Source organism: Vespa mandarinia, chromosome 21 (genome assembly GCF_050613455.1).
Source record: "Vespa mandarinia isolate Hongniang chromosome 21, ASM5061345v1, whole genome shotgun sequence".
Lineage (NCBI taxonomy): Eukaryota > Metazoa > Arthropoda > Insecta > Hymenoptera > Vespidae > Vespa > Vespa mandarinia.
The window spans coordinates 3,679,217-3,702,500 of NC_140830.1; the positions used below are offsets into that span (position 1 = coordinate 3,679,217).

The 23,284-nt window shown below is 33.7% G+C and overlaps 4 protein-coding genes across 13 annotated transcripts in view; 1 reads left to right on the top strand and 3 right to left on the bottom strand.

The window, feature by feature from the left end:
* CCAP-R (Crustacean cardioactive peptide receptor) overlaps positions 1–10,487 on the bottom strand; it is a 24,782-nt gene extending 14,295 nt beyond the window's left edge. For 2 of the 8 annotated variants that reach the window (XM_035871599.2, XM_085663369.1), the window contains exon 1: positions 7,506–7,913. In XM_035871599.2, coding sequence (XP_035727492.1) covers positions 7,506–7,685 — 180 coding nt within the window. In that variant the 5' untranslated portion in view covers positions 7,686–7,913. The other 6 variants (XM_085663368.1, XM_035871598.2, XM_085663366.1 and 3 more) reach the window with 6 other exon arrangements.
* A 130-nt stretch (positions 10,488–10,617) lies between these two features.
* On the bottom strand, positions 10,618–13,181 carry LOC118443927 (uncharacterized). Of its 3 annotated transcripts, none has more exons than XM_035871647.2 (5): positions 13,023–13,181; positions 12,343–12,593; positions 11,865–12,046; positions 11,564–11,730; positions 10,618–11,482 (listed from the first exon to the last, which is right to left on the bottom strand). In XM_035871647.2, exons 2-5 carry the CDS (start codon positions 12,581–12,583, stop codon positions 11,281–11,283), a joined length of 792 nt encoding a protein of 263 aa, XP_035727540.1. In that variant the 5' UTR covers positions 12,584–12,593; positions 13,023–13,181; the 3' UTR covers positions 10,618–11,280. The 3 variants fall into 3 exon arrangements, with proteins under 3 accessions (XP_035727540.1, XP_085519503.1, XP_035727539.1); XM_085663377.1 differs by having other exon boundaries at positions 12,343–12,587; positions 13,023–13,173; XM_035871646.2 differs by lacking the exon at positions 13,023–13,181 and having other exon boundaries at positions 12,343–12,698.
* A 416-nt stretch (positions 13,182–13,597) lies between these two features.
* Ns1 (Nucleostemin 1) lies at positions 13,598–16,186 on the bottom strand. Its single transcript, XM_035871546.2, has 8 exons — positions 16,015–16,186; positions 15,793–15,897; positions 15,344–15,714; positions 14,880–15,267; positions 14,440–14,794; positions 14,144–14,363; positions 13,908–14,079; positions 13,598–13,818 (listed from the first exon to the last, which is right to left on the bottom strand). Exons 1-8 carry the CDS (start codon positions 16,031–16,033, stop codon positions 13,724–13,726), a joined length of 1,725 nt encoding a protein of 574 aa, XP_035727439.2. The 5' UTR covers positions 16,034–16,186; the 3' UTR covers positions 13,598–13,723.
* Positions 16,187–17,159: 973 nt separating this feature from the next.
* The window catches only part of cdi (serine/threonine kinase), a 15,388-nt gene continuing 9,263 nt past the window's right edge, over positions 17,160–23,284 (top strand). Inside the window, exons 1-2 of the mRNA XM_035871512.2 lie at positions 17,160–18,455; positions 19,424–21,015. Of these exons, the coding sequence (XP_035727405.2) occupies positions 19,858–21,015 (1,158 nt within the window). The 5' untranslated portion in view covers positions 17,160–18,455; positions 19,424–19,857. The remainder of the gene's footprint in view (positions 18,456–19,423; positions 21,016–23,284) is intronic.

Below are 23,284 nucleotides of genomic sequence, written 5' to 3' on the forward strand. Positions count from 1 at the left end.
CACACACACACATACACACACATCATGGATCATGCATGCATACTACACATACATCGTACATACATACATACATATATCATACATACATACATACATCTATCATATATATATATATATATATATATATATATATATATATATATACATACATATATACAACATACGTACTTATAAGGCTATTTCCTACCATACAATTAATTTTATAAATCCTATTAATACAATCTTACATTTTCAGACTTCCGAGAATTGTACGAACTGGAGAAGGAACAAAGAATACGAAGTAAACAATGCACACACACATGCGTAGCAATTCTTCTTCAAATTGTAAGTCTATCTTTTTTAAATATATAAAGAGAAGCGTAATAGAAGCAGAAGGATAATACTCAGCATATAATATATATATATATATATATATGTATATAAACATAAGACTGGATTTCCACGAATTTTCTCGGCCGAGCACTTCCAGGAATTTCTTCGAACAAAATCGGGACAAAGGCGAGTATATCGAGCAATTTTAAAGGTTTTCATTTATACAGAGTAGGTCACTGTGTAGACATCTAAGAGAACATCGATTGATCTTCTTTAAGCTAATTGCTTTATTATCGAATATTTTGATTTTAATATATTTAACTTAATCACACTATTTAATTAATATAATAATAAGTTTATTATTACATAGAAAAATATAGAAAATTTTTAGATAGTCTACTCTAGTGCAATTATTATATTATTTAAACAATTTTTAATACTTTGGGTCTCCATATGCAGCAATCTCCAAATGGTGAGACCTGGAACAGTATTGCTTGATATTGCATTTGAAAATACATTTCCAAATATAATTTTTAATTATTTAATTTTTAATATTTTTATTCATTTAAATTTAAAATATATTTTAATTATGATTAATACTTTTGAATAATATATCTTTTAATGCATTGCCTTCAGAAATGATTAACAGGAAATATTCTTTATAAATGTTATATTTTTTTTTTGTTATAATTGATTGTATGTTTCAGCTTTCCAGTTTTTATAAATTATTTGTGATCATCTATCAAGACGGTCTTAGAATCAGTGTTTACTAGTAATATTTTATTTATTTTGTAAATCAAATTAGAGTCAATAGAAATTTGCAATGTAGAGTCAGTGTTAGTACATATCTATCATCTTGGAGTAGGATACTCATCGTGCAAGATTCATCAAAGGCTCTAGTAAGTAAACTATTTTTTAAACATTTCTTCTTTAACTTTTTAAACAATTTTTTATTATTATAATGATACTAATAATTTTCTTGATCTTTCTGTTTCAGATCATCATTACGATCGTGCAAAAAGCAATAAATAAATAGAATGTTGTATCGCTTAAATAAATAAAAATAATCGTGGCGTAGAAGCAGTGTTTGCCCGTAAATATTTATGTTTATTTGTTCAATTAATAAGTTAATTAAATAAAATTCGAGTCAATATAAATTCGCGAAGTAGAGTCAGTGTCAGTGCAGCATACTGGGGCAGGATGCTCATCATGCAAGGATCAACGAAGACTCTAGTAAGTAAATCTATCTTTAAAAATATTCATAATAATTCTTAATAATTTTGTATTATAATAATGATACTTATGGCTTTGTTTTTTTTTTTTTTTTTTTTCTTTTTTCAGATCATCATTGCAATCGCGCGGAAGGCAATGGATAGAGTATTGCATCGTTTAAATGAATTAAATTAAAAATCGCGAATTAGAATCAACGTTCGCCCGTTATATGCAATTCGTCCGTGCTTCGCGGCAGAAATTTTAAGAACATATATATTTAAATCGACTGCGAGCAAAGCAGTCAGTCATAGAATTAGAGTTTTTTTCGCATAAAGTATTCTTTTTCTTTTTAAACAGTCACACAGACTGTTCGTGTATTAGAGTCAGTGCATCATTGAAGATCGTGAAGAAATTATTTCTTCTATAAAAGAATATTGGTAAGTAAATTTTTTAACTTTTACAGCCATTTATTTTTGCAATTTTTTGATTATAATAAATTTTAATAAACATTTTTCTTTGCAATCTTTTTTCAGATTGTCGTTGAACTTCTGCTTTTATTAATCCACAAGGATGTTGAGTTTGCTTATTTCTTATCTACCTCTATGTCGACCCATCTCATTTTTATCCTACTATGGATCAGCCATCCTCAATTTCGATCTACAATGCGGACGAGTGTTTTGGAGCCATCGCAGAACTTCTTAAGTAGTGAGTCGAATAAATTTAAGTTCCTCCGGTACTCAATCATGCCGAGGACGAAAGGTCCGAATCGGCACGAGTTACTGGTTGTAATTGTTTATATAAATTATGACGAGCACGTGAGTAATTCCTCTTTCGGATTTACTCACGATAATATATTTTTAATTGTGTGTATTTTTCTTGTGCATGCTTATTTATATTAGCTCAGGATAGGGTCTTCTTGTTCTAACTTAATAATATTAATAATTAATAGTAAAAAAATATGTGTATATTGTGTTTCTTCGGTTTTTTTGCATGCCAAGTTTAACATACTTTGCATATGTATGTGTATAAATGCTATTTCAGTATGTTGATATATAATATATAGAAAATAGACAAGAAGACAATCGCGACGGGTAGATCCTTGACTATAAGTGACAAAATATGATACTATTAATTAATTAGAATAGTCGCTTGTAGAAAAGGATCGCCCGAGGTTTTTTGATTATATTTGCATTAAAAATTAATTAAATATTTAATCAATTTGATTGATAAATAAAAGGTCTCAATAGAGTCATTGCTTTTAAAAGAAAAAAGTCGAGTTGAGTCATTGCTAAAAGAAAAAAAGAAAAAAAAAAAAACAAAGAGACTTATAGAGTCATTAGCCCGTAGGCCTAGTTCATAAGTTAATCATTTTTAGCATAGGATTTTCAGCAATTAATATACTAATTCCCGTTTCTCCCCCCTGTGCTTTCTGCGTTCTCATCTATATGCATACCCAGGTGTTACACGTATGGGTGAGAAACAGTTAGTATGGGTTTAGCTTTAAGTTCTCCCTATTTGGCGGCTGTCATTGCGTTAATGATTGTGCACGATGTACCTTGCACCTGTGTGCGCGTGTTAGGTGGTGGATCGTACATCGTTCCGCGGTATTAACCTTTAAATAAATACAAATTCTATATATCTAATATATTGATATCGACATCGTTTTGCATAATAGAATTAGCACATTTTATGGAAATTTGGAAATACTCGTATATTATTAGTATACGTATATATATATATATATATATATATATATATATATATATATATATACTAGTATATACTAGTAATTTTTTCTTTAGTCATTTACGCAATAATCATTAGCTTTGACAGTCGATTACAGCAATTGGTACGTACCCACCTTAAGCTAGAAACACGTGGTTGAGCTAGGGTGTCGGAGGTACCCCGGGGTATACTCTCTAGTGTAGGCATTTGCACCCTGGCGGTATGTGAGAGAATCGTGGAGTGAGTGTGTTGGAATGAATGTTTTGCCATTTTTTAAATATAGAAATAGGTAGGCAGGTAGCATACTTAGGTATGAATGTGTGTTTAATTTTTAAGTAGGTAGGACCGGATGACTCAGGATTTAATTTCCACTCAGGAGTGGAAAGTAACGTCTCCGGATATTTGCGGAGTTTCAGCAAATTTTTGAATTTTTCCAAAGTATGTCTTTTTTCTCTCTTCATATTTTGCTGATGCTCTGTATCGCGAGATCTATCAGTATCAAACAGTTTAAAAGCCTTTGCATTTGTTTAAAAATACATTTCTTTCTTCAAATTAACAAAGGTTTCTGAACATGTTGGATACTTAGTATTAAGTATATTAACACTTTGCACTTTCGTGATTTCTAGAGAATATTTAATTTGTTATATATCTATAATAAATGGAAAATGAACTAAATATTCAAAGATTAAGACTGTGTATGGTAGATTTTCTGCTCTTGTTCGATATTATTTTCTGATGCTTCAAATGCAAAGTGTTAGTAATAGGTTCATCGATTAGATCGAATATTGCTGGGGCATTCCAGTGAGGGCACTTTTTTTTTTTTTTTTTTTTTTTAATAACTCTGCACTTAAGGAATGTCTCACATTAGTGGTTAGGGCACGAAGCAAAGAAGAGGCTATATGCCAAAGAGGCCCCCACAAATTGTGGCTCAAGAGGGCAACTATAAACTATGAATCATTTTTTCGAAGGCTCATCCTTCGAAAGTGACGCATAGTCTTGTCATTATATTTTTTGCATGTTGTCATTATGCTCATCAGTAGTCATTATCATAACTGGAGTAATTGTTATTATAATATTATATGGCTGATATATATCTTTTTGTTCCAGGTGATCGTCGTTGGATTCATTAGTATCATTTCTAATTGGTGTTTTTTTTTTCCAATTAAAACGGCAGCTTTTTAAAGTATCATGTGTCTATACATGCATTTCTGAAGGCAAACACAATAAATATTAAATATATCAAATATACTTATTTAAAGAGTTGCTTTTTACAACGAATATAATTTTTTATATTTTTGAGATGTACCAAAGTTTTAAAATTTGTTGCTTTGAAGTTTTTTAAATTCAATAAAATATGTTTATTAAACTTATAGTTAATTAAATTCAATACCCATTAATACTTATCATCGTAATAACATTTATCGCTACAGGAATGTTTATTAATAAAATGTTTAATTATTGAAAATATATGTTTCAGATGCACTACCTCCATCGTTGTTATAGCTGTGTTGTTTGATTTGTATATCAGTAATATATACAGGCACATAATTAAAATCCATATAATCGATGCATTCGTGTTATTTGTGTTTTTATGATTTGTTCTATATACTCTATATTTTTTATGTTTCAGGTATGATTAGATTGATTATGTAGATTGAAAAAATAATATAAAATAACTAACTCGAAACAATTTTCTATTATATTACATTTTTTTTTATGTATTATCTTGCACATTGGTAAAGTATATTAATAAGTTTTTATTTCGCCAACGTTTCTATTGTATATTTGTTTCTATTGTATATTAGTTTGTAAGAATATAATTATAAGGCATGATGCATGCTGCACGCTGGGATTTTTAAGCTTTTCCTCTTTAAGCTTTAGCACGTTTATCTTAATGGTACTATTAAGAGTTTTAGTTCTAAGGTGAAGATATTTTTATAGGTAATTTAAGGCGAAAAGAGCAGATCGGTCGATTATCTGCTATTTAGACATTAAGATAGTTTAAAAAGCGTGGACATGATTTATAATTAAGTGCCCTTATTAAAGTGGCATTTATTTATGAAATAACCTAATACTTTTCTTATATTTTCAATTATCTCTTTATCCAATTCCATTTAATTTTTAAATCTTTAACTTCAGATTTAACAATAATTCAATCTAGCAAAAATTGCCTTAAATATATATGTCTTACAATAAGAAAATTTGACATAGAAGTGATTAGAAAATTCATATACTTTGTACATTCCCGGGATGTGCAAATTATACGAAAAAATTCTATTAATTAATTTTATAATTTTATAGTATTTTTGCTCTTTTTAAAAGAAGTGTTTAATAATAAGTCCATGCTTTTTCTCGCGGGTAGGTTAGGGCAAAGTTGTGATTGATGCATCTTCAATCAGCTTCGAACGGGTTGAATGAAGGTTCATTAAACATGACTAATTAAATATGTTAACTTAGCCCGTGGATCTCCAGATGCGGCAACCTCCACGTGGTGAGATCTGGGTCGGTATTACTTGCGATTCATCTAAATCTAATTGTAAATCATGTGACGCAAGTACTACCGGGCTGATGGCTGCATAATTCATTGCGTTTTCAAAGTGTTTTCTTTCCGATTGTAATTAAACATTAAAATACTTACGCATTATGCATTGTCAATCATACTTGAACAGACAAATAAATCAAATAACATTGTAAAATAATTTCTGAGAAAACACGTCTTCTAATATATATATATATAAAACTTTAGTTGAATGAAAAAAAAAGAAAAAAAAAACGAAAGAATGTTTCCCTACGTCGCAAAATTTGTATTGCTTTTTCAACGTTCGGAAGTTCATCAACAACACTATGCATCCCTTGTCGCTATAACTTTGATAACAACCGTGTAGGTCGATAATAATTTAATTTAAACTTTGAAGGATCGTGGAACTTGACAAATTAATATTTCATTAGATTCTCATTCGCATGTTATCGCGTCAATCGTCAAAGAACGGATTTAATAATAACGGATTTTTGTAAACTCTAAAGTAATTATAGATAGAGACTAGGAGAAATGGATAAATAGATAGATATTCGTCTAGTGAGAAAAAGTAGATGCTATAGATGGACAGAAGGGATCTAATTTTCCTTAACGAGTCGATTTTCTACGAATTTTCTACGATCGAACTAATCTTTTCCGTAGGGAAGTAGGAGAGACCTTTAGTAGAGTTTTTACGATAAAACGACATGATTTCCGGGAAAGAACATCTTTAGGATCAGTAGGATAGAAGAAGAGATATCGATTTAACAAAGCTTGTAACAATGTAAGTAGATTTACGTTAAGACTCCTTTGAGACTCGTCTTGCAAAGCCAAAGATAGCGTTTGCACATCTTTTACATTTTATTTAGTAATTCCCTGAGAAAACTATTGTTAATAATAATAGACCGCGTTTTAACTTGGCTGAAATAATTAAATAAATAAAAATATTATTAATCCCGATCTAATAAAAAGTTACAAGATTTTGCAAGCAGATGTTTAACGAACGAGTCTTTCATAATAATAAATTCCGAGAGATTTTTCTCGAGCAACCGCAAACGATTATTACTGCAAGGAGGTCGATCCAAAGCACGTGGAAATTCATTCGAGATTTATCGCTCTCGAAGGAATCTCAGAACTAGTGATTTCTAACGCTTTTTTTCAACAACTGACCGGTCTACGATACTCTTACGATTCCATACAACGTCCGAGATATTCGCGATCACAAACACGCAATAAAACAAATTATTTTCTTTAAATTTTCCAAATCTTCTGGACGAAGTTTCGAATTTCGAGTTATTATTTACAACATACAACGTCCGAGATATTCGCGATCACAAACACGCAATAAAACAAATTATTTTCTTTAAATTTTCCAAATCTTCTGGACGAAGTTTCGAATTTCGAGTTATTATTTTTTCGTAATTATCTAATCAATAGCTTTTTACACGAGTTAGCGACAATTTGTTAGGGATCATTTGTGTAAAATCTCGAGTATCGTAACAATCGATTATCTTACAGAGATGTCGTTCAATAGCCATTCGAATGTCTAAGGATAATTTTACTTGCTAACCATAGTTCTTTTTAATAGAATTTAATTAATTCTTCCCAAACCTTATTTACCATAAACCTTTGACGATATCGTTACATGCAAAACGATTTTCTCGTACATATTAGATTTAGCAAAGAGCTTTCTCAAAACTATTGTAGTTATATAAAATAAATAATAAAGTTAGCAATTTACCTCATAAAAATAGAAAGAGTCAATTTCCTCGGTCGCGTTAATGTCCAGAGAAGTGACGTTGAAATACTCTGGTATTAGAAATATGCCATCGGTTGCGTTTTTCCCAACAGTTACATCAACGTCATAGCTTTGATTTCGATTACTTCTTTGTTCTCTGTTCTGACCGACGTCGGACGACATTTTGTGAGATCTTCAACTCCTCCTTTATTTCGTTCTCTTTCTCAATAATGAACCTTCAACGATTTCGTTCCTTAACATTTATCATTGAATAAAGAACTCGCAGCATTTTCATGAGATTTCTTTCTCGATCACTATTCTTTTCTCTTCATTTTCATGAGATTTAAATACTAAAGTTCGCGGCACCTTGCTTTCCTCTTTTTGCCAACAAATCCTTCTCTTGTAAAGCATCTTTTAAACGAGATGAACAAACCAAACCATATACACACATACACGGATACATACATACGCCCACCCACACACACACGCACGCGCACATTTATACACCTCTTTTCAAATATATTTTCTACATTGTTTATTGGATCGGAAATCTACATCATACACATACATATACGAAATTGCACGATCCATTTGTTTGCGATATTCCTTTCTTTATCTCTCTTTCTCCCTTTCGATATTTCCCTTCGTAAAGTTCCGAGTTCGAAACGAGGAAAATCTGATAGATATGAAACACGGATTCTCCTCTATCCTTTCAGTTTTTTCTCGAAGGTAGAAATGTTATAACTATAAATATAAACGCGTCTCAAGTGACATATCAAGAAAAGAGATCGACGTCACTCGTAGCAATGTAGAAGAAGTTTCCCAGGTGGCATGTCGAGGGTAGAAAAATAAAAAAAAAGATATATATATATATATATATATAAAAGGAGATCAACAGGTTGCGATATGAAAGGAGGATTAATTAAACTAGTAGCGTTCGTCGAGCAACGTTTCGAATTTAATGCGAAAGGAGAGACCAAAAGGATGCAATCTCTTTGTCGCGATAGCAATCGATTGTGCCATTGGAAGGGAAAGAGAGAGAGACGCGAAATTTAAGACTCGCAAGAAGTCAAAGAAGGGAACAAGAAACGATATTAAAAAAAAAGAATGAGAGAGAAGATGTTGGAGAAGGGTGGCTCAATTTTCTCTCATTAATCTTCGGCTCTCAAACCACAAGTCCCTTAGCTCATCTATCGGATAATATCCTCGGCACCTGTTTTTTTCAAACTTTTTCGTGAATCGATTGTACCACGCCACGAAGTTGAAAGGGGAAGAGAACGAGGAAGAAGGAGAGATGTGAAAAAAAAACGAGGGATAAATCTATAGTCGCCCTAGAGAAAAACGAATCGACGGGATGCCGGATGTGATTTCATCCATGTGAATCGTTCGATTCCTTCCAAACTCTTTCCAGATGAATATTCGAGTACAACGATTAGCTTTTTATTATTTTTTTATGTTTTTTCTTTTTTTTATTTTCTTTTCTATTTTTTCTTCAGAGTATCTCGCTAGTTGATAAATATTTCTTGTTTTTTTTTCCTTTCACGATTAGTATTATACGAACAAATAGCAAAAATTATCTCTTTGTCTATGTAAATACAAATGATGGAAACGAGCGAAGGAGAAATCGATTATGAAAATAGAGATTTTCGCATCGAGTTATAGTACTTTGAAGGTATTGATCAGCGTATCTACGATACGTGTTCGATTCGATTAGCAAGGACTTTCAACATTAATCTAACACGTTCCGACTTTATTGATGTATAATATAACTAAATCCTGGCTCATTCTTTTTGCGCTGATCTTGATTCTTTTTTTCTTCTTTATCTTTGGAATTTTATAATATTATAATATTATTTATAATAATTAATAACGGGGTAATTTAAAGCAAAATCGTATAATATGAATTTACAAATAAATAGATAGAATGCGCTTTTACGTCTAATCATATTTTTGAAAATATATAATGAATCGTAATAATTTACGTACGCGAGCTAAAGTAGATAATCGTTTCAGAGATAATCGGTGCAATTAATATCCAATCTCGGAAATCCGACCTTCTTTTTCTTTTTTTTTTTTTTTTTTTCTTTTCTTTCTTTTTTGAGGATAGAAAAAGAAATAAAAATAATAACGGAGTAGAGAACAACAAAGACGAGTCGTCCTCGCACGAAATTATGCAATAGTTTTTTTCACAATCATTTACATAATCTTCTTTGAAGTGGTTTGATAGCTAGGTTTCAAATCAAGATTCTAATTTAGACTTGGAATTAAAAGGAAACGGATCGATGGAAAGATACGTATCGACATTTTCTCTTTAATCTGTCTCAGAAAATTTCTAACCACTTTAAACGTAACTTAGGACCGAAAATCGAATTAAAACGGAAATCTAGCCTCCATGTGAGACGCTGAAAGGCGAGCAGAGATAGTTTTCTCGTTTAGAGAGCAAAACGGTGTTCAAAGTGACTCCTTCTCCGTCTTCCTATCAAAAGTTTTTATCTAATAAACGATCTGGTTCTATTTAATAAATCATCAGTGACGCGTTAATAACATCTCTTTTACTTTAGAAAATTGTCTCTCTCTCTCTCTCTCTCTCTGTCTGTCTCTTTCTTTCCAGATAGTCTCATCATTCCTCTCAGGGGATTTATTTTTTAATATCTTTGTATCTAAAGAATACTATTTTAGTCGAAGATAAGATATCAAAACGATCAATCACCAAATTCCATTTTTGCGTTTTTGCAAATAGAAACGTTTAATAATAAATCGACGAAGAAACGAAACTGATCGTTGAAACGACGAGGGAATACGTCCGATCTATAAATGTAAAAAATATAAATAGTTTGATATTATGTTATAAAGAAAGAGAGGAGGGGGGAGAGAGAGAGAGAGAACGAATAAGAGAATGACGAAAAATACACTAACTCGTACGAAGCGCGGAACGCAACTGAAGGAAGAGCGGAGAGAGTAGTCGCTTGAAAAGATCGCCGACGATGACTGAATTCGCGCGCACGCTAGTGAAAGAGCACGCCGATGGAGGGAAAGCAAGAGGAACGAAAAGGGGAGGGAGAATGAACGACTGAATCCTAGTGATCCTCCTTCTAGCAACTATCAAAGTGTATCCTGAAATTGTTACAACTAGTTTTTATTCACAATGACGTTGTAGAAAAAAAATTACTTCTACATAAGTTTTTCGCATGAAACATCCTTAATTTGATTAACATTTTATACGAAATACTTAACAATTTATGTTTATATAATATTATTATTCGATTACCTTCTATAATATATATCGTAAACGTTTTTCAATTATTGAAAAAATTTAACTTCGAAAAATGAAATCGAGTGGTGAAAATTACTAAATACTATTTATCGGAGTACTCAAAAGATCTCCCGTATTTTTTCGTTAACATTCGAACGTGCAATAATTTACCGAAGTGCATTCGGATGCAAAAGCTGATCGTTCGAACGGAAACACGTTCACCCGTATTTGCGGGGTTCTGCGAGGCAATAAATAACGGTCTGGCAGAAGGGCTGTTATAAATAATTAAAATTTCAGATGCAAAACACGAAGATAGGCATTTGATTTCGCAACACGTCGTGCAGCATTACGCTAATCAATTTTAATTACTTCTATTTTTCCCTCTTTCATTTCTTCTTTTTTTTTTCCCTCTCCTCGATTTCATTTCATACGCTTAGCGATCGATTTCTCTTGACATCTAGACGTTTACGGTTTTTAATAGTTTGATACATATCAAAGAAGTGAGAAAAAACAGACGACGATATTTCAATACAGTCTTCTTCCCATCACTTTGAATGTCTTAAATTTAATACCAGGAAAGATTTCCTTTCCTTCCTCGTTTAATATCTGATCGTAATCTTTAGCTAAAAGAACTTCGAATCCACAACGAGCAGCTGACTTTTGAGAAATCGTCGAACTAAATATTGTCGCCGTCACGTCAATGTTATACTCTCGGCCAATTTGTTCCCTAAGTGATAGAAAAAATATTATCATTGTAATACTCAATATTAATTCACCGATATAAGAAAGTATACAAAAATTTCCTCACCTTACACTTAAAATGTGCGCACCAAGTTTATGGCCACGATAAGAAGGATGAACGCTCAAGCCAAAGGCAAACATGTATCTGCCCGTGTTATAATGCTCGTAAATCTTTGCATCTTTGGACAATTTCATTACAGGATCAATTAAATCCTTAGCTAAACATTCTTGAAGCTAGGAAAAAAAGAAGTAATCGTACTTGAAATTTTTGCTCGCTTTTTTTTTTTTTTTTTTTTTTCTTTTTTTGGTCGCAAGTACATTGTATAATTACAAGTACATGTCCAATGTACAATGTGTTATTTAGGTACCTTATAATTATCGAGTTTTCTATTGTCGTCTTTAATTTCATAGCCTATTATGTTTACTCCTACTATTTCGGGTTTACCTCCCTTTGGATCCACGAGAAAAGCACCGACTGACAATCCTTGGTTTAAAATAATTTTCCATATATTTCGTAATTCTTGTACAGCCACTGGGTCTTCCTTTAAATCTATAAAAGTGATCACATTCGTTTATTTTTTTTATATTAAAATATAAAAAAAGATATCATATCGAGATATTTTTGCTAATTATTATCTCATTTGAGATGTCATATAGAAATTTTTTTCCAGATTAATCGTAAACAAATAAATCAATATATATAAAAAATTTGCGATGGATTTCACGATAACAGAAAGATAAGAATAATGACGATAAGAACAAAAAGAAGACGAGAATAATAAAGACGATCTACTATGTACGCCTATTGATAAATAAATAAATTGTACGAATAATTGTACTACTCACTGAGACTTTCACAGCAAGGCTCATCTATGACGAAATACGTGGCCATAAAATCAAGAATATCCTCGTATCTATCCTCTGGTATTTCCTGTAAAATGATCTTCACGGGTTTCGATTCGCCATCAATAATTTTAAATCCATCTACCGTCTTCCAAATTTTAATCGGTCCAGGTGGTCGTATCGAAGGCAATTTTATCTCCTTCATATTAATATTTTTCTCACTTTCATGGGTAACACGACTCATACTTCTGTTTCTTCGAAAAATTATGCGTAGAAGTAAGAAATTAGAATCAATGTATCATGTTCGCGTAACTGACGGCAAATATGTTCTACTTGATTACACAACTGTCTTTATAAAGGACGGATCCCTCGTGCAAGCAATAAATTGAAGAAAATTGTACACTCAATGTATTTTATCTTATACTTATAAATGATTAATTTTCCTAGACGTTATATCTTAAATTCATTCGATGAACTATTGACATTGCGTTACGATTATTTTTTTCGATTTATAGATAGAAAATTTATCGATTTATGAATAATGAAATCATAATAATTTATCTTTAGTTTTCAGCTCTAAAATATTTATTTAAAAAAAAGTTTATATAAATATTTATTCAAAAATAAAAAAAAAAAAAAAAAAGAAAAAGAGTTTATAAATTTTATTTATGAATTATACTTACTTGTAAAAAGAAGAATTAAATATATATTAAATCGCTTAAGATTTCGTTAGAAAGTTCGTCCTGACAGATTTCATTCGGAAAAATTTTTCTTCGTTCGTTAGTTCTCTCATCATCACGAATACGGTAGTAATAAGAACATTGGCGAAAGAATGGGGCATTTTAAACTCGTTTATAGTTTACGTAAGTTATAAGAACGAACGATAATAAAAGGTTCGTTCTCTTAAATTATTAGCACTTATTCTAAGTGGAAAATTGTCTATTATTTTTCAACTAAATATATGTCTATTCGAGTCTCGTTGAGAGCATGAGACTACATTTTAATCATCAGTTTGAGAATAATATATAAAAAATATCGTTGGAATGAATTTTACATAATGACACTGCTACTCTATTCTCAGTTTTTTTTTTTTTTTTTAAATAGTTCTCTCGCGATTTTTAAAATAGTCCAATCAATATCATACCGCTCCTACGCTAATGATTATAAATATTTTATAAATGGTTATCAAAGGAACATGTTTACTAACTGCCACATATTGAAAGATAAACAATTAAAAAGTTTTATTTATATATCTCATGTTGTGAACAATTATTTTTATTTTTCATTTGTTATCTTAGATTGATTTTTTTTTTTTTTATACAGGATATACAATACATCAAAGGCTTTTATAGATCACAGAGAATTAAATTAAACAGGCGTTAATTTACGTTGCTGTAAAATCAGTATTGAAATCATAATTTTCAGATGTCGTCAGATTAAATTCTCCCAATTTATCCGCTAGTGTTGCAGTTGCTTTCTCTAAAATTTTATAATTGATATTTATTAAATAAATTTACAAAGATTTTATAAGTTCACATTGTTCTTTTATAAAGATAAACGTCTGGTACCTCTTCGAGCTTTATCTTTTTTATCTTTTTTGTATTGAAGCTTCTGTAGTTTATTTAATTTTTGATTACCCTCCAATTCTAATAGCGGATCCGTTTTTTTCTTTTGCTCGATAGAAGTTAATTTGGGCTTAGTCTCGAGCTTCTTCTTTAATCTTTTTTGTAACTTGAATTCCTAAATGACAGATGGAATATACTTTCATATATTGGAACATTGGATGACACAAACGTCTACTTACTGCATCTTTCTGAATTTCCACTTCCATAACTGATGTAACAGGCCCTGTACTGTCAAATAATACAGGTTCCTTTATACTCCCTTTATTTGCTGCTTCTACATTATCTAACATCATTCTTTCTTCAGCAGCAAAACTTTCAATATCAAATTCTTTAGCCATTTTACTGACAATCTCTGCGGATAAGTGGCATATTGGCTGTTCAGGTGGCACTGTATAATACCTAAAGTACAATTTCGAGCATATAATAGGAAATTTAAGAGATAGATATACCTAGGTGGTGGTGGTAAAGGACATACCTAATTTTTCCTGAATTCCAATCTTCTAAAACACAACGTGCAGCGGCTAATTGATTTGGAACGCCACCTTTCTTAAATTTTCCCATTCTTTTTGCTTTCAAAGCAAAAAATTCCTCGGGTGTAGAAAATTCAGGGATATCGTATAATTCCATGATCTGCTGTTTAGAAATTCTTCGCAAAATTGCAGTAGCTGGTGTATAGGGATCCTTAAGAGCTTGAACCTTTACTGCATTTTTAAGAGCTACGGACGAATCATCTTCATTTGACGATTGACGACCAGCAAAAACTATACCAGGAGAATCTAATAATTTTACTTTTGAGTCCAATTGTACTGCTTGCATTGCTTTTGTGACTCCTACAGAAGCAAACAAAAATAGTAATCATTATAAAAGAAGTAAAAAGAATTGCTAGATTGTATATTCAACATTGTGAAAATATACCTGGTGTACTTCCAACATTACATGCTCTACTTCGTTTTAGAGAATTAATAACACTCGATTTTCCTACATTCGGAAGTCCAACAACTCCTACCCGAATACTTGTCTTTACATTACCACTATTTCTACAATAATTTCCTAGTAAGGATAATAATAATTCAGCACCAAAACATGTTCCACCTTGAATCATGTGCTCTGTTTTCTTTCCCAATTTTCTTCTGCCTAATCTTTTGGCTTGATCTTGAGTAGAAGCTTTAAATGCAATCGCTGGTAAACTCCCACGCAAATACTTCAACCATTGATCTAAATTTTCTCGTGGTACAAGATCCGCTTTATTCAACACTATAACTAATCTCTTATTACCCTTTGCCGATTGTACAGCTTCTTCTACCTAAATTAAGATAATTAATTCAGCTGGCTATGTTATTCTGTATTAATGATAATTATGTATGTATTTGCTTATTTACCTGTTTGCATCTAGTACCTAATGGATCTCGTGCGTCAACAACTTCTAAAATAACGTCAGCAGCATCTAAAACTTTCTTAAATTCTTTGTAATATGCCTTCAATGAATTTTCTTCTCTGGCAACAGCGTTTTTAATTTCTTGACTTTTGTCATCCGTATCCATAGCTATGTCATGTTCATTGTCTTTCTTTTGTGCCTCTTGTACCAATCCTTGTAGGCCATTCCTTGCAAGTTCATCACGTTTCTTTTGTCGTGCAGCTTCGCGCTGTTTTTTCTTCTCTTCCTCATTTTGCTTTTTCATTGCTTCCACTTCTTTGAGTATATCTTCTTTAAATGGACACTGATTTGGAACTTCAATTACCTTAGGTTTTCCTATTTTAAAGAGAAGTATTTTATAAATAGATATCATGATATATAATATAATTTCACAAACTCAAATTTGCAAAATACCTTTCAATTTTTTTTTAGCTTCTTTCCTCATTTTTCGATTATGTTCTCTGACCTTCTTTTCTATTTTATATCTCTTTCTTGCCGGTATACGTTTACTTGGTTTCTCTGTTTAAAAAAATTTATGTTAAATAAGATAATAAAATGTGCAAATTATAGTAATTGGAAAAACTTCCTAACCTACGATTTATTAATTGATTTCTTTACAATTGCAAAAGAACTTACTCAGACAAAACTTTGCCATCCTTATTTTTTATTTATTTAAAAACGTCTCTATAATATAATGTTTATATTATTTCCAATTTTGTCCCTTGTTTGTTAGCATGCAGATTGCTGTAAAAATAATTACGTGAGTGCATGGACGTCGAAACAAATTAGGTTAGAAATTAACATGTTGAGCAACATAACCGCGCAAAAAGTTCCTTGGCGCTAACACTTTCCGCATTATGATATTAGATATTTTTAATCATTGAAAATATTAATTTTTTCGTAACTATTTTTTGATTCATTCTTTTTACAAAATAAATATAAAAAAGAAAAAAATATACAAATCGATAATCGAATGTAAATTTTCCGTGTAAAGTTTAAATCATTTAAAGGAAATAATAGTTTTTAAACAAATAATTAACGGGAATCATCGTGGACTATCGCACTTGAATGAAGAAGAAGAAGGTGCACTTGAAAATATTATTTATTTGTAGTCATGTATTTTTTTCTACTAATCGTTCTAGTTTCGTATTACATGAAAAATTCATTAACTATACTTTCATCGTCTTGATCTGTCCTAGAGCAGAATGAACAATTGAAACGGTGAAAGGCATTGTTATACGCATATGAGAATTCTCACACTTTCATTGGAATTTATAAAAAGCGTTAAAAAATACTTCGCTAAACGCACATACTCGTTTATGTATGTATACAAACACATATACGGAAACGTTGTTGGGAGAGAAGAGAACAGAAAATTCTCACAAATTGTTTTCCCGTGCGAAGCATCGCACTTTCGTTTTTGTGATCAAATTTCTCCATAATACTGATAATCTGAATCCTTTGTTTAATCTTTTATGAAAGAATGATCATAGGGAAATCATGGAATCAATTTATTTAAGAAAATAAATTTATTTATTTGGGAAAACATTGATGATGTCTAATATATAAAAAATACTCGATATGGTAGAGCATTTTAAACATTTTTTTTTTATCTTTTTTTAATTCCTAGCATTGAAAGAAAAAAATTCGTTGCATAAATAAGAATATGTAATATAGCAATGTTCGTTCTATCAACGTTGATACGAAGCGCCATTGACGGAAGGGAGAGGACTCACAGTAAGTTCTGGTATGACCAGAAGGAGGCGCCCAATCCCGCACCCTCATTCATATCCGTAATGGCCGCTGTCTAGCGTTGTTCGTTGAGTGCGTTCTCTTCGCGCGCGCGACGGAGAGAGCGCGAGAAAACGGGAAGGAGAGGGAGAAAAATAGAGTGAGAAAGAGAGAGGGAGAGCGTGAAAAGAAACTCCGGACGTGTCGTCGTGAAAATTCAGTGCGCGCCGATCAACGTCGCGTGGTGTGAAAGTGTTTGGTCGTCTTTAAAAACATTCGTTATTCTCCCGTGCAACGAAAGAACGCACCACTACGAGGATACTCTATCACCGTTGCAGTAGTAGCAGTTAGTATACACGAAGCACACTCCGGGATTCTCCTTCTTTTCCGAGATGGACCTAGTGCTTTGGATGTGTATGTTTGGATGCGTGAGAGAGTGAGTTAGTGCGCGCGAGCGCAAGTGTGCCTATGCGTTTGCCACTACTGGTGGTAGTGAGTGTGTTTTTCTCGTTTGTACGATTACACGAGGAAGACGACAACGACGGCGACGGCGACGGCGACGACGACGACGACAACGACGACGACGACAACGACGACGACGACGACGACGACGACGACGACGACGACAACAATAACAAAAACAACAACAATAACAACAACAACAACAACGACGACGACGAAGAAGACGCGTGGACATTTATCGCGTGGGCGAGCGTCCTTCGTGATTTTATTCAGGAGAAGAAAGAAGATAGCAGATAGGTGAAATTGAGGCGGCGCTTGTTCGTCGCCTTAATCCTGACTTATCTCCTCGAGACGAAGAAGAGAGAGAGAGAGAGAGGGCAGAGACTGTGCTAGACAGAAAAATAAAATAGACAGAAGGAGGGTGTCGCGGTGTCGTCTTGAGTTAACTTAGCGTCGTAAACAGAAAAGTGACAGCCCGACTTGGATGAGGAAAAAGAGAGAAAAGGATAGAAAGAAAAACGACGTGTTGGTGGACATCGTTGAGACGAAGGAAACCCATCGACGACGTTCGGTACTCACTCTGCCCCGCTACGAATTCTCCACCGTGGTTCAAGGTCTTCTAAAATCATCCAAGTACGTGCAGTCGTCTGCCTGCCAAGGCTCCTCGAGAAGACGACGAAGATTTCTCCTTGCAAGAAAAACGATTCGCTTTTCTTCTTAATTCCGTTGCGATCTAGTGAACGACGACGACAACGACGTCGACGACGACGACGACGACGACGACGACGACGACGACGACGACGTTGACGGTGATGTTGACGTCGAGAAAAGAAACGTCGAACGAGCGTGCCTTGGAACGTGAAGAGAAAAAATAACAGGAACAGGTGTGTAGATATTGTCCAAGTTTTCATTTTCAATATTTCTTAGTATTCTGCTTATTAACGATGCTTATATAAAAGACGAACAAATAATCTTTGGCTCGTTACAAAAAAGCATCATCATCATCATCATCTTATTTTTTCCAATAATCATGTGCAACGTTGATCGTTGGTGCATTTCGAATAATATTTTCAAATGTTATCGAATAACAACAAATTGTTTAAATAACTCGAAGCGACTTACGTCGTAAGGTGTTCGCTCGAGATAAACTGCTTGAAATTATTATATACGGGCAAATTGTAAATCCTAATAGACCTATATTAAGTTAAAAATAAGAAAGAGAAAAAAAAAAGGAAAATTTGATTTGAGCCCATCTTCGTAATTACCAGCACGTGGAACAAATTTTGTATATTTGGTTTCGACAAGAATCGCGACACATTACATTTTTATCGGCTTATTAGTAACTATGTGTGTTTAGCTGGCTAATAAAAAAAGAACTACCGATGCACCGATTTTAATTGTGGTCGATCGTTATAACGAATAAATTAATGTACTAAATTATTCAACGTGCGAACACGAAAGAATTCGAATGTATTTTTCCTTTTTAAATTATTAATAATGATGATAAATTATTATCCGCGCGTCTATACGTATATAGCCGAATAAGAAATAGATGTTCCTTACCGTATTCAATTAAGATTAGAATGCGTCCAAGCGAGTTCGTTTACGTAACTAACCAGATAATCGGTTTACCGGTAACGATCGTAGCTATTCGCGCGTCGATCAATTCGATGCTTTTTACGCGATACAAATACACCGTAGAAACGTATTTCAATGAAATAATTGTGGCGATCATTTTTTTCTTTTTCTTTTTCTTTTTCTTTTTCGAATATAAATTTTAATCGACTTTACAGTAGTTATTCAGTAAGTTATTCCGGATATTATTTAACTCATAGACGTATTCATGTCGTAGGTACGAAAGGAACAAGAGAATTTTGAAAGTTCATTCAAGAGAAGAGAACGTGTGCCAATCGATGAGACAACAGAGTCTTCCTTTCCGATCGTTTCGAATGATCGTTCTTAAACGATCGATTGTGATTTAAAATCGTGATTCTACTGCCAAAAGAGGAGACTTTCAAAGTTGAGAGAGAGAGAGAGAGAGAGAGAGAGAGAGAGAGATGCCAAGCTGTTAGATTAGTTTAGAGAGCTCGCATAACTTGGAAGTCTTCCCGAAGAAGCGTCGTTGCTGATTCGAATTTAAGAAGAATTAATCTCTTCTAATTCGTCATTAACATTGACATCGAGGAGTATCGTTTATATGGCAATGCGGTACCATCATCGTCGAACTTTATCGCGCAGTTATTTTTCGTGCTACACAGAGTGGAAATTGGAGGAATAATAGCGAGGATGTTCGGGAAGGTGCCATCCAGTATCAATTCGAACGCAGGCCCTGGACCACCCCATCAAAATCCTACGAGTAATAAAGTCCCTTACGTCAGGCCAACGACTGGGACGACGTGCCTTTCGTGTTACGAAGTACCAACTGTTCAATCTAGTACTTCCGATGAGAAGGCAAAGTCTTGGTGTCCGGTGTTATCCGAGTCATTGCCGTGTAATCCCTCGCAAGATCGTTCCTTACCCCTATCCACTTCGTCCTCCGTTACGGAGATAAACGGAGCTACGAGAAACGAGCAACAAGCTACGTTCTCGACAAACAGGAACCTGCAATCCAGCAATAAATCCTCTTCTTCCATCAAGGACTCTACAAGGATCCACAGATGTTCTTCCAATCCCAATTGCCCTGGTCTGTCGAGTACAACTACGAAAACTTCTATTGGTTGTCTCTCGCCGAGATCCCAAAGGATTGCCATCAGCTCTTCGAATCTCGAGTCAAAACTGACGAGAAAACACTCTGTCGGTAGTCGAGAATTTGCAACTGGCAGAGAGTTGTCTTCGTGCAAGTCTAACTTCAGAGACTTTGTTCAATCGAAAAACAACGATGCTACCTCTGAAAGCGTCGACGAAGTTCCGGGCGTCGTCGAGGAGTTTGTCGATCCTTCGACGATCCTGACGAGCGCTACTTCGACCGTTCATCAAACACGAGTCACACAAAAATCCGCGTCTAGGTCGAACTCGACGGGTGACAATTCTTGTTGCTTTGAAAGAACGACGGAAAGAGGCGAGCCCAAGGATCATTATCATCATCATCAACATCATCATCACCATCATCATCATCGCAGCAATCTTGCCCGAACACCAGCCGAACTTTTGCAACAAAATTGCATCGACTTTGTCATTCAGGATTTACCGACTGAATTGCAATCCTCGCCGAGAAGTTACAAGGATCGTGAAAAAACTCGTGACACTTGGAGACCAACCGAGATGGAGGGAAATTTGTGCGGACTGAACTCTTGCTCCGGTGACTCCTTCCAAGATGGTACCTCCACCAAGAGGAGAACCGGTGCATCCTGTCAAGCCCTAAGGCACGCCGTTGCTTCCTTGAATCGTCTCGATGACTTTTACATGGAGAAAATTGGCGCTGGTTTCTTTTCCGAGGTCTACAAGGTACAAGGCTACGTTAAATCTACTTTAGATTTTATTTTATTTATTCTTTGACCGATTGCAGAGCAAATTTCGTATAAACCGAAATCTTCCATTCGATGACAAAATGCTTCGATGATCATTATCAAAGAAAGGCTTGTTAAAACATTAATTTTTTTTTTTTCTCTTATCGAACCAATTGTTCCACGAGACAAGTAAATCCGTAGAAACTCACGAATACAGTTCCTCGCACCAAAGGAATGTTATCTTTTGCAGATTAGTATCGGTTTAGATAAGATATGGTTGCGCGTCAAAAACGAGCACGCAGAATTACGACGGACGAGCTTAGAACTCCTTCCCTCTCTACACTTCGTAAAATTTAAATCGCGCTCTGACTTGCACTTCTCCTAGATGTAATCGGATATTTATATTTTTCCTATCTCGCCGGAAACTTCTCTTTCATTTTTTTTACAATTTAATTTATTTATCGACGTATTTTTTCCTTAAACAGTACAATAGCGAATCTTAAGTAAGTGATAATTATTCCACTAATATCTGTTGATCGTTTACACACGTCAAATGTTGCATTCCAACTGATGAAAAAATAAGCAATAATATGCGAAGCGTGCACGAGCTCGATGAGTTCTTATTATTCTAAGCTTAATAAATGCTTAGTGTAGCGTGGTATATGTATCATGAATGTAATCAGAATTAGATATACTGGATAACAAAAAGGAAGGAGAGCGATTGTTAGTTATCGTTATATAAAACGTTTTCATAAGGAAAGCGGGAATCATCGTTGTTTTTCGAATACTTCCTACTCCTAGTTTCATTTCAATCTTTTTCAGTTCAATTCTCGAGAAAATTGAATCATTTTTGTATTGTACTAGATATCGTTAGAAAAATCTTCCTTGTGTTAGACGAATGAGATTTTAGAAAGCGCATTAGTCGTTTAACACACGTGACGAATGTTACTGTTTGACGTGTAGCGGCTCGGATGCTACGATTTAACCGACAGATGCATCCCAGAGAGAACGTGTGGTAGTTAGAAATGCGTTAGAGAGGAGGTACCTACGTTTAAAAGCATCTGGAAAATCGATTCTCTCTTTTCTTCGATTTTTCGAATTAGAAAGTGTATTACGAACGGTCTACGTGAAGTCGAAGTAGAATGAAAGTAATCGATCAATTTGTTTCTTCGACATATTATCTCTAAATGATCGATACTTTATATACGAAGAATTACTTTATATACGAGACTTTTTATTGCTAATTCATATTCTAAGTATGTATGAATAAAACGGGGAAAAGGCAACATGTATGTAGGGTCATACTTGTTAGCCAGAGGTCACGCATTCTTGGCACTCAGGGCAAGAGGATGATACGGGTTTGGTGCCAAGATTTCGGCCCGAACTGCTGTTATAGCAATTTTCCCGAGTGAGAATTATTCAACGATGACGACGATCTCGAAGAGCGAGAAAGAGAGATAGTACTCTCTCTCGTTGGCAACACAAATGATTTGTCTCCCTATCCAAGTTTCTCTCGTCGACTTCGTTAAAGACGTTATCATGGTGATCTTCTCAGCCGCGAAGGTCGCCTGATCAATTATCCTGCAGGGGAATCAATTGGGGTCAAGGACTTTATCGGGATATCTCTCGCGGATCGAGTTCCTTTTTCCTCAAATTTTTTCGATAAAGTTCGAAAGAAATGTCCTTCTTAAACGTTTTTTGCCCCGCGTAATTAATCGTCAATTAAATTCTTTTCCTCGTTAGATTCGTCCTTTAAAATACGCATGCGAGTGTTAACCAATGTGAGTAGAAATATGTAGTAGATAGTTTCGAATTGAATCGAGGGCCGGATAATTTCGTTGGAGAGAAATTCAGTTTTCGTCTCAAGTATTACGAAATTTCCTCGATCTTGGACGAAATTCAAAAGTTGACTCATTGTTTTTGTCAATCGTTGACATCGCACTAATTCACAACTTCCTTTTATTTTTCCTTCTGTTATCGTTATCGAAATTTCGAATAGAAAATGTGTCTTCTTTTCAATTTATCTTCATACCTCCTGATGGATGATGCATATGCATCCATCTATTGTTATTCATAATCAAATAAGTGTTTAATCGTCAAAAAAAAAAAAAAAAAAAAAAAAAGGAGGAAATCTTGTTATCGATTCTCTCGTTTGATATTCAACATCGATAAATAGCGAAGGTGGGGAAAGTGGCGCTTCGATAGGATCGAAAGAAGAGTGTCAGGACAAAAAGACGACCTTGCCTTGTGTGACACAAGAGTTAGCA

Bases quoted from the DNA above. Each gene is read 5' to 3' on its own strand.
- LOC118443927 (XM_035871647.2), bottom strand. From the start codon at position 12,583: ATGAGTCGTGTTACCCATGAAAGTGAGAAAAATATTAATATGAAGGAG. The intron at 11,731-11,864 runs GTACCTAAATAA...TTTTTTTCCTAG, and splicing joins GAAAACTCGATAATTATAAG to CTTCAAGAATGTTTAGCTAA. The intron at 11,483-11,563 runs GTGAGGAAATTT...TCTATCACTTAG, and splicing joins GCGCACATTTTAAGTGTAAG to GGAACAAATTGGCCGAGAGT.
- Ns1 (XM_035871546.2), bottom strand. The intron at 15,715-15,792 runs GTATTTTGCAAA...TCTTTAAAATAG, and splicing joins AGCTAAAAAAAAATTGAAAG to GAAAACCTAAGGTAATTGAA. The intron at 15,268-15,343 runs GTAAATAAGCAA...ATCTTAATTTAG, and splicing joins TAGGTACTAGATGCAAACAG to GTAGAAGAAGCTGTACAATC.